The sequence below is a fragment of the Molossus molossus genome, unplaced genomic scaffold (assembly GCF_014108415.1).
Source record: "Molossus molossus isolate mMolMol1 unplaced genomic scaffold, mMolMol1.p scaffold_m16_p_10, whole genome shotgun sequence".
Taxonomy (NCBI): domain Eukaryota; kingdom Metazoa; phylum Chordata; class Mammalia; order Chiroptera; family Molossidae; genus Molossus; species Molossus molossus.
In genome coordinates, this window is record NW_023425345.1 from 5,092,180 (window position 1) to 5,103,915 (window position 11,736).

At 52.4% G+C, this 11,736-nt stretch overlaps 1 protein-coding gene across 1 annotated transcript; it reads right to left on the reverse strand.

Annotated features, from left to right (window-relative positions):
• Nucleotides 1-12: 12 nt before the first annotated feature.
• On the reverse strand, nucleotides 13-10,878 carry KDELR3 (KDEL endoplasmic reticulum protein retention receptor 3). Its single transcript, XM_036253169.1, has 5 exons — nucleotides 10,632-10,878; nucleotides 4,677-4,777; nucleotides 2,727-2,885; nucleotides 1,408-1,660; nucleotides 13-304 (listed from the first exon to the last, which is right to left on the reverse strand). Exons 1-5 carry the CDS (start codon nucleotides 10,720-10,722, stop codon nucleotides 264-266), a joined length of 645 nt encoding a protein of 214 aa, XP_036109062.1. The 5' UTR covers nucleotides 10,723-10,878; the 3' UTR covers nucleotides 13-263.
• Between the last annotated feature and the right edge of the window lie 858 nt (nucleotides 10,879-11,736).

Sequence of the window (11,736 nt, forward strand, 5' to 3'; positions counted from 1 at the left end):
GAGTTAGGCACCTAAGTTATCTTGACATTCCTGTTGACATTGTATGGCACCATTTTTGTGTAATTGCCCCAGGTTTTTTCGTTGCCTCTAAAGGAGGTATCGATGATGTCTCCCAGATAGAATGATCAGTGCTTTACTGAAATCCATCCATACTGATCATTTTTCTGACTTTAATTTTAACATTTGGTCTGAGTTGTGTGTAAGTCGTCACTCAGTAGAACATCTCAAATAGTTGGCTTCATGTCCGTGTTCTCTGAGGGCACTCAAATTGGCATTGGAAGACTTAACTTCTTTCCTTTAAGGACTGGAAGAAAATGGAGATTTGGAATATTAAACTTTTTGTTTTTCAGGGAAAAAACAAAATTAACCACAGTGATGACTCCTTTACAACTTTGTGCATAATCTGTATAATTGTAGTATCTCTAATGCCCAGTTCATGCTGTTGAGATCATAAAGCCAAGGGGGCAACTCCACTGGAGTTTACAGGTTCATACCCATCTTGGCTGCTAATACCACCCCCCTTAAGCCCTAAATTTCGCACCTGATTCCTTTAGTACACATCTCTATTTCCACTGATGACCTCTACCCAACCACTGCAATTGTCCCATAAGTACTTGCCTGCTTTGGCTGCTGGTGGATTGAGCAGCAGCAGCCCTTTGCAATCACTGCACTGCACGCCCCTTTTCCTCTGGTCTCTATGACCCCGTGTGACTGATCTCCCTTGACCACGCTAGCCTTTTTGCCCATCACACAAGCAGGTTCTTGCCTTGGGGCTTACATATAAGCTGTTCTCTGGAATGGTTTTCTCTTTTTTTTTTTATCCTCACCTGAGGACATTTTTCCATATTTTGTTCAGATAGAGTAGGAGGGGGAGAGAGAAACATCGATATGAAAGGGACACATCGAGTGGTTGCCACCTGCACAACCCAACCAGGGCCGGGGACAAACTGCAACCGAGGTACATGCCCTTAGCGGGAACCAAACCCGGGTCTTTAGATCGCAGGCTGACGCTCCAACCGCTGAGCCAAACCGGCCAGGGCTCTGTTTTCTCAGGACCGAAGGCCGACGCTCTAACCGCTGAGCCAAACCGGCCAGGGCAAGGGCTCTGTTTTCTTATGTTACCTCAGTGGTCTTTCCTTGTCACAGTGTTAGCACTGTACATACATATGGTTTGTACTATTTTTTCATGGCACCATTTCCTGAAAATACTTTTGTTTTCCCGCATTAGAATAAGCACCATGAGCCCTGGCCGGTTTGGCTCAGCGGTTAGAGCGTCGGCCTGCGGTCCGGAGAATAAGCACCATGAGAGGCAGGGATGTGCCTCTGTTCACACTTCCATACCCCCTCAAAGATTAGACGAGTACCCCTTTGGGCTGGTACCGGCAACTCTTCTGTTCTAGCACTTACCTTTGGTCACATATAAGTAAAAGAAGTCACAGTAGAAGATGGTTTGTACCACTCCGGACACCACTGCAATTTGGTCGTAGAAATTCTCAGTCTGGTACCGCCTGATCCAGTTAGCTAGGTAGAGTGCCCGGTACAGCCCAAGAAAGAACAGGTAGTGAGTGGTAATGGTCTCAGCCTCGCCAGTCTTGCTGATCATGAAAAGCTGGGGCAGGATGGCCACCGATTCCAGGTAGATAGAGAAAGTCCAGAGGATCTGAGCCAAGGAGATAAGTGGCCAGAGGAGGTTGGTCAAGACCAAGAATGGGAGCCAACTCTAAAAGAACTACTAAAATATGTCTATTGGAGAGAATACCGTGAAGTAAAATGCTCTTGATAATTTTTAATCAGTATGTCATTCCACCTTTTTAATGTTTTGATTTTTTTTTTCTTTGGAGAGGAAGGAAGAGAGAAAAACATTAATGTGAGAGAAACATCTACAGTTGTCTCTCGCCACTTGGCGCTTCGACATTCGCGGCTGCCCGGTGCTGCGGTTTTTTCAAGTATGGTATACTGTAGTATTTGAAAATGCGATAGTGAAGCCGCAACCGTCCAAGCGTGAAGTGGCGAGGGATGACCGTACAGTAATTAATCCTGCTTTGTGGAAATTCATTTATCGTGGTAGAGTCTGGAACTGATTAACCTCGATAAACAAGGGCCGATTGTATCAGCTGCCTCCTGCACAACCCCCACTGGGGATTGAGCCTGCTACCCAGGCATGTGCCCTGAGTGGGAATCAAACCTGTGACCTCTTGGTGCATGGGACAACACTCAGTTCACAGCCACACCGGCCAGGCTCATTCCACCTCTTGAAAGAGGCTTTTTTTTTTTCCACAACAGCATGAACATTTCTATAGCTCATAATTTTTAATTGTTGCAGTATTTTGTTGTATAAACTGGCCTTGAGGCCATGGTTCAAAATATAGTCCACAAACACCAGCATCAGAATCTCCTGAGGTGCCTGTTGCCCTACAGACTCGGGCCACAGCGCAAACCTACTGAGTTGAACTCAGCCTGGACTGTGCTCTAGTATCCACGGATCACCTGTTGGACAGAGGTCTCGAGCCGGAAGTGGTGCGGTGGTGCTGAGTGCATCCTCACTACTGACACGTGCCCATTTGCAAATGGGGCAGTACGGACAGCTTGTTGCTCATTTCTAAACTGGCTGAGCAATAAGAGTCACAGACTGTAACCAAGCAAGCCCAGACATGAGAACCCAGGGGGCAGGATGTTAGGGAACACGTTTGCCTTTAAGAATAAGTGCCCTGAGGCCCTTCCCTTACCTCCAGGGGAGTGAAACTATAGTTCTCAAGGAAGGAGAGGCCAATGACCGGGACCAGAAGAAACTCCAGGCGGAAGGTGTCATTCTCACTGTCAAACGTTTTCCGAAATTTCCCATAGATCATGTACACTGTGACATAGGCGCAGAGGAGGAAAACCACCTAAAAAGGGAAAGAGACACATGGGAATTGAAGTCATTTCTCAGCCTATTTGCTGGGCTTCAAAGCCACAGTGAGTTGGGACCTACCAAACCTAATGGCTAGTGCTCTGCCTTAAGGTGGAAGAGGTGAAATGTGCTTGCAATTTCTCTTAGGTCCAGTGGCCTAGAACCTGAAGCTAATGACCCTTTGTTACGTAACTTTGTGCTTCTAACTGGGACAGGTAGTGCTCCCAGGAAGACTCAAAGGTGCCCAAGCGTCTCCTCACTGTAAAGAATTAGGCAAAAGGCCAGGATTGACCTTTGTGGGAGGATTTAGCAATGGCGATCCGGAGCACGTGTAAACCTCAGCTTCCTAGGTCTGCATCAGTGACGCGAGCATTCGTCCACAAGGACTAACACCCTTGAGTCAGTCGATCACTCTGAAAAGCTCTCTTTCTACTTAACTGTAGCTGTCCTCCAGCACGCTGATCATGATTTTAGGATCTCAGATTGGATGTACATTAAAATCACATAGTTGACCACCCCATCCCCTGCCCCCAGCTTGTGCTTCAGTAGGTCTGAATGAGCCTAAAGATTTAAATTTCTAGCAAGTTTCTATGGGATGCTGATGATGCTGGTCCAGGAATACACTGGCCTAAAGAATTATTTGTACTTAAAAACTCGGGTTAGCCCTGGCCAGTTTGGCTCAGCGGTTGAGCGTACGCCTGTGGACCAGAGAGTCCCGGGTTTGGTTTCCGCTAGGGGCACGTACCACATTTTAAAAAAAGACTTTAAAAAACTCGGGTTATTTCCTCAAAGTTTTTTCTCACCAGAATGAGGCACACATACTCTGTCACCATAGTGCCCTGTGTAAAAATACTGCTGCCCATGATCACGTTCTGTAAATGTCTGTGTAACCGTGTCTCCCCTTTGAGAGGGGATTCCTGTAAGAGGGGCCGTGTCCTGTCCAATTCTGAATTCCCAGCCCCTAACTCAGAGCCCAGCACAAAACAAACGCTGGAATGAGTGAGTGAATCAGGGAAGTGGTGATCACTTCATCTCACAAAAATGTAGAAACTGCCCTGGCTGGTTTGGCTCAGCAGTTAGAACATCGGCCCAAGAACGGAAGTGTCACAGGTTTGATTCCTGGTCAAGGGCACATACCTGAGTTGCAGGTTGGATTCTCGGCTGTGGTCGGGGTCACGCGAGAGGCAACCAATCGATGTCTCTCACATCAATGTTTCTCTCACTCTCCCTTACAGTCTACATCTAAAAATCAATGGAAAACTATCCTTGGGTGAGGATTAACAAAACAAAACAAAAAGGAGAAATACCGCTTTTCAGTTCCTAGACCTCATTCAGCCATGCTAAGGGCTGGGTCTGCAGTGTGCAAGTGAGACCCTTGGGCAGAGGATGAACTAAGCAGGTGGTGTGTGCTACTTGTGTGTTGAATTTAAGTAGACAGTGATTTCAGGACCTCAGACTGACGTTCCCACCCCACAGGGAACAGCTGCCTTCTTCCACCAATCCTAGGCACAAGATGCCAGGAATCCCGAAGGGACATCTCTGATATGGAAGAGAAGGAGAACTCACTTTGGTTAAATATCTTGTGGATATTAGGCACTTTACCTATATTATCGCATATAATCTTCACAATAGCAAGACAGATAGGATTCCCTCCCATGTAGCCTTTCTTTCTCCAAGACAGGACTCAAACCAGGTCTGCCTGACTCCATAGCCTGAGTTCCCGGGCACAATGTCTCGACGTGGGGGCCTCAGCAGGCCCCACCACCGTGGCTCCCATCCTCCTCACCTTCATCACTGTGTTGTAGATGGAGATGAAGTTGGTGAACAGGTCCAGGTACCTGGTGGTGAAGACGAGAGCGAAAAGGATCTGGCTCTTCCCAGAGATGCCTGTGGCCAGAGGGAGACAGGAAACTATGAGAACACACTCCCGGGTCCATGCACACTTGAGAAGCCCCGAGCCTAGCTGGAAAGGCCTTCAGAGTGTCCAATTGCCTTTTTTTTTAACCCTCATCCGAGGATATTTTTCCATTGATTTTCAGATGGAGTGGGAGGAAGGGAGGGAGGGAGAGAAACATCAATGTGAGAGAGACAGATCGACTGGTTGCCTCCTGCACAACCCCTACCAGAGCCAGGGATTGAACTGCAACCGAGGTACATGCCCTTGACTGGGAATCGAACCTGCGACCATACGGTCTAAAGGCTGATACTCTAACCGCTGAGCCAAACCAACCAGGGCGAGTCCAGTCGCCTTTTTTTTTTTTCCTCACCCGAGGACATTTTTCCATTTTTTGTTCAGATGGAGCGGGAGGGAGAGAGAGGAACAGAGAGAGAGAGAAACATCGATGTGAAGGGACACATCGAGTGGCTGCCACCCACACGACCAACCAGGGCCGGGGACAAACTGCAACCGAGGTACGTGCCCTTAGCGGGAACCGAACCCGGGTCTCTCGGGACCGCAGGCCGACACTCTAACCGCTGAGCCAAACCGGCCAGGGCCCAGTCGCCTTTAATGAAGACACACTGTCCAGGCACTGTCACTCTCTGGGGAACAGGAAAGACCCCTTCTCATCGGGTCACTTGAGTCTCTGTTCCTTTCATTAGGCTGCAATTTGTCTCCCAGTCTCCAAATAGAGACCAAACACTGAGTTTCCAGTGCACAACGTGTGCTGCCTCAGTTCTTGCTTTGGAAAAAGTGTTGGGTGGTGTGATGGAGCTGGTGTGTGTTGGGGGTGTGCTCCACCCCCAGAACCCCAGTGACAATCCCAGCTCTGTATTTTGGAGAGCAACTCACTGACTTGACTCACCAGGGAGACTAGAGCAGATGAAGGAAGGCACAGGGCCTGGGGGCATTCTGTTTTATTGTCCCACATTTTTAAAAGTTTAAAAAAGAAAGACTTTTTTCCTAGTCATAAACATCATGACTATTTTTACTCTTTGTAAAACAAAAATCATGCCCTGGCCATTGTAGCTCAGTGGTTAGAACGTTGGCCCTCAGATAAAAGTGTCTAGGGATCGATTACAGTCAGCGGTTCAGGTTCAATCCCAGCCCCAGGGTCATGCAGGAGGCAACCAATCGATATGTCTCTCTCACATCGATGTTTCTCTCTGTCTCCCTCTCTCCCTTCCATTATCTCTAAAAAATCAATGGAGCCCGGCCAGTTTGGCTCAGCGGTTAGAGCGTCAGCCTGCGGTCCGGAGAGACCCGGGTTCGGTTCCCGCTAAGGGCACGTACTTTGGTTACAGTTTGTCCCCGGCCCTGGTTGGTCGTGCGGGTGGCAGCCACTCGATGTGTCCCTTCACGTCGATGTTTCTCTCTCTCTCTCCCTTCCTCTCTCTCCCTCCCACTCTATCTGTACAAAAAATGGAAAAATATCCTCGGGTGAGGATAAAAAAAAAAAAAAATCAATGGAAAAATGTCCTCGAGTGAGGATTAACAACAACAACAACAACAACAACAACAAAATCAGAAAACACATAAAGCTGTAAATTAAAAAGCAGCCATCACCTGAATCCCAAAGCTTCAGCGTGCGCCCTTCCAAATCTTTGTTGGCTCATCTGTACACATGACATGCATATGCACACATATGACACGTACGGATACATGGAGATGACAAAACGAGTCATACTTTCTTTGCTATTTCCTTACCTGCTTTGGCCTCCTTCCTTTTTGGCTTTCTGTTTTGAGAACAGTTTCAGAAGAGCGGTAAAGAGTGCAGGGTTCCCATATGCCTTCACCGGCCTCCTCTAGTGTTTACACCTGCATAGCCACAGAACACTGGCCAAGACCAAGACTAACGTGGGTACAGCACGACTGACGAAACTCCAGACCTGATCTGGATTTCACCAGTTTTCGCACTGACGCCCTTGCTCTGTTCCAGGATCCAATCCGGGCACTGAAGCTGCATTTAGCTGGCATGCTTCCTGGTCTCCTTTGGGCCACTTCTGATACGTCATGGAGATGGTGCCAGAACGAGGGGAGCAGAAGCCCTGCCTCCCTTTTCTCTTGCTTTCTCGAGCCCACACCAGTCTGGAGACTTCAAACCACACCCATCATTGTGCCCACGTTTCTGCATCCAAAGGTCAAGTCTGCCCTCACTCGCTCATTCTGTCCCAGACCACCTCTATCCTGAACCACTGTCCACGCCGCTGGCTTCTCGCCTCCTGTGGCAGCTCCTGTCCTCACCACCTCATCCTTGCCACCTAAACCTCTTTTCCCTCGGTCCCTCTGCCATCTCAGTCCACATGCCAGGGACACTCCAGCTTCGGACTCCCCTCTGAGTTCTGACCAAACTCATCGTCTCCCCTCAAACGCCTTCCTTTTTTCTGTATCCCCTCCTTCATAAAGGCCACCACATCCCCTCTGGGCTCAAGCCAGAACACCGAGCCATCCCTGGGCCTCTCTCCTCATTGTCCTTCCCCTCCCTGCTTCTCAGCTCCGCAGCCCAGACACCCCACCTCAGTGACCCCGGGCTGGGCTTCCCAAGGTTTTCCTTGCTGCCCACCCCTCGCCCGGTGGGCTATTAGCCAGCCACCCAGCAGCCAACGTGCACTTTGTAAAATAAAATTCTGCTTAAATCCCTTAAGTGACTCCCAAGTGCCCTTAAAATAAAGAACCAAATGGCTCATGCGGGCCTGCCTGACATGTCTGGATTTTGTCCTAAATGTAATGAACAACTGGGGAGGTGGGCACTGAGAAGTGATGGTACCTGATTCAGGTCTGGTTCCCTCACACCCCTGAACTGTGCCTTACATGACTGATTCCCCTGTAATGGACATTTTGGGGAGAGGGATATATATATATATATATATATATATTTTATCCTTTCCCGAGGACATTTTTCCATTCTTTGTTCAGATAGAGCGGGAGGGAGAGAGAGAAACATCGACGTGAAAGGGACACATAGAGTGGTTGCCACCCGCACAACCCAACCAGGGCCGGGGACAAACTGCAACCGAGGTACGTGCCCTTAGCGGGAATCGAACCCGGGTCTCTCTGGACCGCAGGCCAACGCTCTAACCGCTGAGCCAAACCGGCCAGGGCGGGATGTATATTTTTAAATATGTTTTTATTGACTTTAGAGGGAGAGAGAGAAAAACGTGTATGAGAGAAACATCAATCAGCTGCCTCCTACACCCCCTACTGCGGATGGAGCCCGCAACTGGGCATGTGCCCTGACCAGGAATCGAACCAGCAACCTCTTGGTGCATGAGATGACAGTCAACCAACCGAGTCACACCGGCCAGGGTGAAAGAAGGATGTTTTTAATGACTGAGGATGAACACCACTGAAGCCCCTAACATTCCAGAGAGCGCTGGGTCCACGTGCCAGCTTTCCTACCAGCGTAGCAAGCCTGAGTCTCAGTCCTCATCTGTGAAATGGGCACCTTCACATATATGGGGCAGGACTGATGTGAGGACTAAAGAGGATTCAGTGGGAACTTGAGTGCCTCCCTGGAGGTCTGGCACTGCAGCAGTGTGGGAATGCGCCCCCTGGGGAGGCAGTGCTCACCAGCTTTGGCTGTGCCTGTTGCTACACCATCTCACTGAGCCCTCACGGAGGCCTTGCTGGGAGGGCCTCAGCCGTATAGAGGAGGAGGGTCCAGGAGGCAGTCCTGGTGGGGGATGCTTAGCTACCCCTCTCACATGGCCTTCCCCCACCCCACCCCCTCCATCCTCAGCCTGCCAAGCCCTTAGGCTTCACGTACATTTTCCTCAATGACTCGGAGCCCTGGTGATCAGGAGTGCAATGGTTTTCACATTCTTTTGAAAGCAATGAATAATTTCCAATGAAGCAGGCTGAGCACGGAGACCCAGGACATGGAAAAGAACCTGAGTAGGTACCTGGCCAGAGTCCCTGAGGACTCCTAAGCACATATGGGACCACCAACCAGGTGCAGCCCTCCCTCCCAATTGACAGATGGGAAAACTGAGGCCCAAGGTCACACACTGAGTCAGGGGCAAAGCAAGAACAAAGCCCCAGTCTCCTGCTGCCTTCAGGGCTGTCAGCAGGGACACACCAGGCCCTGCTCCTGAGGGCTGATGGGGCTGGCATCTAGGCCTTCACCCTCGAAGACTTCAACCAGTCCTACGCCAAACCCTTTCTGCACAGCCTACCCTTTCTCTTCCCACAGCGCGGAGCACCTCTTACAAGCGGTACCATTTACTCAGTCACTCCCACTGTTGCTTGTGGGCGGTTTCCCACTGCTAGAAAGTCTGCTCCCCCAGCCCAGCATCCTACCTGTGCTGCCTGTTCTGTCTGCCAGGGGCCTAGAACAGTGCCTGGTAGAATGGTTTGGAGAACAACACCCCCCCACACACACTCACACACACACCATGGTTGCAAACCCAGCCCAGAGTCCTCCATGGAAGTGCAGGGACAAGTCCAAGCTAGGTTCTTCCCATCAACGGAGACTTCTGTCCCCAACCTCCCCTCTCAGCATTCCTGGCCCCCTTCCCCTGACTGGCAACCACGGGCGCCTATCCCTCCAGAAACCCCAAACCCAAATGGCCTCTAGGTCTAGAATCACCCATCAGCACCCATCCCCCATTCTCCCCAAGCCTCCCAGGCTGGTGGCCTCCATGCTGCTCTCTGTCTCTGTTCTTGGACCCTCCACACAGCTTTCAGATCCCTTTCTGAGCCCTCTCCCTTGCTCTCAAACTTTCTATGGCTCCCTAGTACCAACTCCCCAGCTTGACAGACAAGACCCTGTCACATTCAGACCACCCTATCCCCCCAGATCCACCTCCGTCACAGATCACCCCCAAATTCTCACCCTTCCAGAAAGGTGCCCTGCCCTCTGTGATCGCTGGACTTTTGCACGCCCATGTCCTTCACACACACACCCTCCCTGGGTAACGCTGCCCGGCTCCGGGACCCAGCACACAGCTGCACCCTTCAGGAAGCCTTTGGGGCTGGCTCTCTCCTTGGCCCCCAGAAGAAGCCTACACTCATCTCTAGCTCCTCACCCCAGTGCCAAGCACAGGGCTGGGCCTGCAGGACCCCAGCAGACCAAGATGGCCGCAGGAGGCCTGGGCAGCCTCTTAATGCACTGGGTCTGTTTGGCCACCACCAACCAGTTCACCCCTGAAACTCCTCTAACCCCCCAGCAGGGCAGCCAGACTACTGGGCAAAAGAGACCCCCTGCCCTCCCCAGGCTTCAGCTCAGGGGCAGCTTCATGCCCACCTGGGCTGGGCTGGGCTCCTCCTGCCACATCACAGATGCCTGTGCCACACACAGGCAGGGGTGGTGGTGGTTGGGGGGGCATCCTTGGAGGATGTGGAGGCGGCGGGGGAGAGTGGGGGTGGGAAGAGAAGAGAGAGTTTCGGGCCACTGCGTCCATACCTCCTCTGCCCTCACACCCCCTTCCACCCTGGGCCTGACTGAGGCTAGAAGGAACAATGGGCTCCAGTCGGTGCTGCTCCAGCGGGGCGAAGGGATGTCTGGAGGGAGGGGAGTCCCCTCCCCCTTACCTCCTCCTCTTCCAATTAGCAGTGGCAATGGGGGGGGAGGAAGGGTGAGGGGCACAAACCCTCTCCCTCCATAATCTCCAGGGTCTCCTTCTTCGATATGGTACAACTTTAAATTTTCTTTGGCAATTGAGCTGTGAAAACTGTTTGACTCCCAAACGGAAGTCCCCATCCTGAACAGACATCGGGAGGCGCCCCTGAAGCCGGGGGCAGGGGACTGGCCAGCAGAGGCGGGGGCCCAGGCCCTCGGGCGCTCCTCCTCCCGCCCCTCACCTGTGCAGCACTTGGACCTCCAGATCTTCCCCAGCAGCAAGATCATGGCCAGGAGGTGGCTCAGGTCGCCGAGGATACGGAACACGTTCATGGTCCAGCCGGCCCGGCACCCGCGCGCAGCCAACTCCTGGGAAACTTCTTGGCGGGCGAGGCGGCTGCCACGTCCGCGGCCCGTCCTGTGGGTCCCGCGCGCCCCTGTCCGCGCCTCCGCGCGCCGCACTCCGCCCGGGGCCGCCGCTCCGCCAGCGCGCTCTCGGCCGGGCGGTGACGTGGCCGGGCCGGGCCGGCGCCCCGGAGCCAGGAAGCGCCGCCGCCCGAGGTCCCGCCCCCGGCCCATCCCAGAGCCTCGGCTGCCGGGCGGGCGGCGCGGCCTGGCCAGGCTGGGGGCTTCCGCTGCCCAGGCCACTCTGTGCCCCCAGGGGTTCGCCACGTCTCGCATCGCCGATGCCCGGAGAGGTGGCCGCCGGAGTCTGAGCGCTGCCTCCCCTCCTCAGAACCTGGGGGTCCTCCAGCAGGTGACCTTGGGCTCCTAACAACACGGGTGCCAGGGCAAGGTGCAGTCCTGCCTGCCAGTGCTGGCATGAGCCTAGCGGGTTGGAAGCACCCCATACGTGGTGACCCACTGCTATTGTCGTCATCATCCTGGGGTTTGAGCAAAGCCTCCTCCTTGGGCCTGGCGGGGTGAGGAGAAGAGCTGGGGCCTGATCTCCCCTGCCCCTTGTTTGTTGGAATAGTCACTTTGCCCCAAGCTGACCTACTGGAGAGGGACAATGGTATCTAAGACTCTTAGGCCTGGAGTCTGGTTGACCTCACTAAAGTTTCCCTCTTCTTGGTATTATGACAAGATGTAAAACAGGAGCACAGGTCAGAAGAGACTCCAGGGGGCTGAGGGTTGTTGGCTAGAAAGCTGGAAGGCAAGATGGGTGAAGGGTGAAGGACCACAGGTCCTCCCAGTGCTGTGTGGCCTTAGCAGGTCAGCCACCCTCTCTGGGCCTTGGTCTCTGCATCTGTAAGAGTGGACCACCTGAGCCAAGGGGCCTTACCACCCCCCTTTCCATTCTCCTACTTGGGACCTTAATCTCTTCCTAAATTACTGGCCTCCCAT

Excerpts from the sequence above, each read along its gene's own strand:
- KDELR3 (XM_036253169.1), bottom strand. The coding sequence starts at position 10,722 with ATGAACGTGTTCCGTATCCTCGGCGACCTGAGCCACCTCCTGGCCATG. Across the intron at positions 4,778-10,631 it reads GAGGTCCAAGTGCTGCACAG|GCATCTCTGGGAAGAGCCAG; the intron begins GTGAGGGGCGGG and ends CTCTGGCCACAG. Across the intron at positions 2,886-4,676 it reads TCTACAACACAGTGATGAAG|GTGGTTTTCCTCCTCTGCGC; the intron begins GTGAGGAGGATG and ends TTCCCTTTTTAG.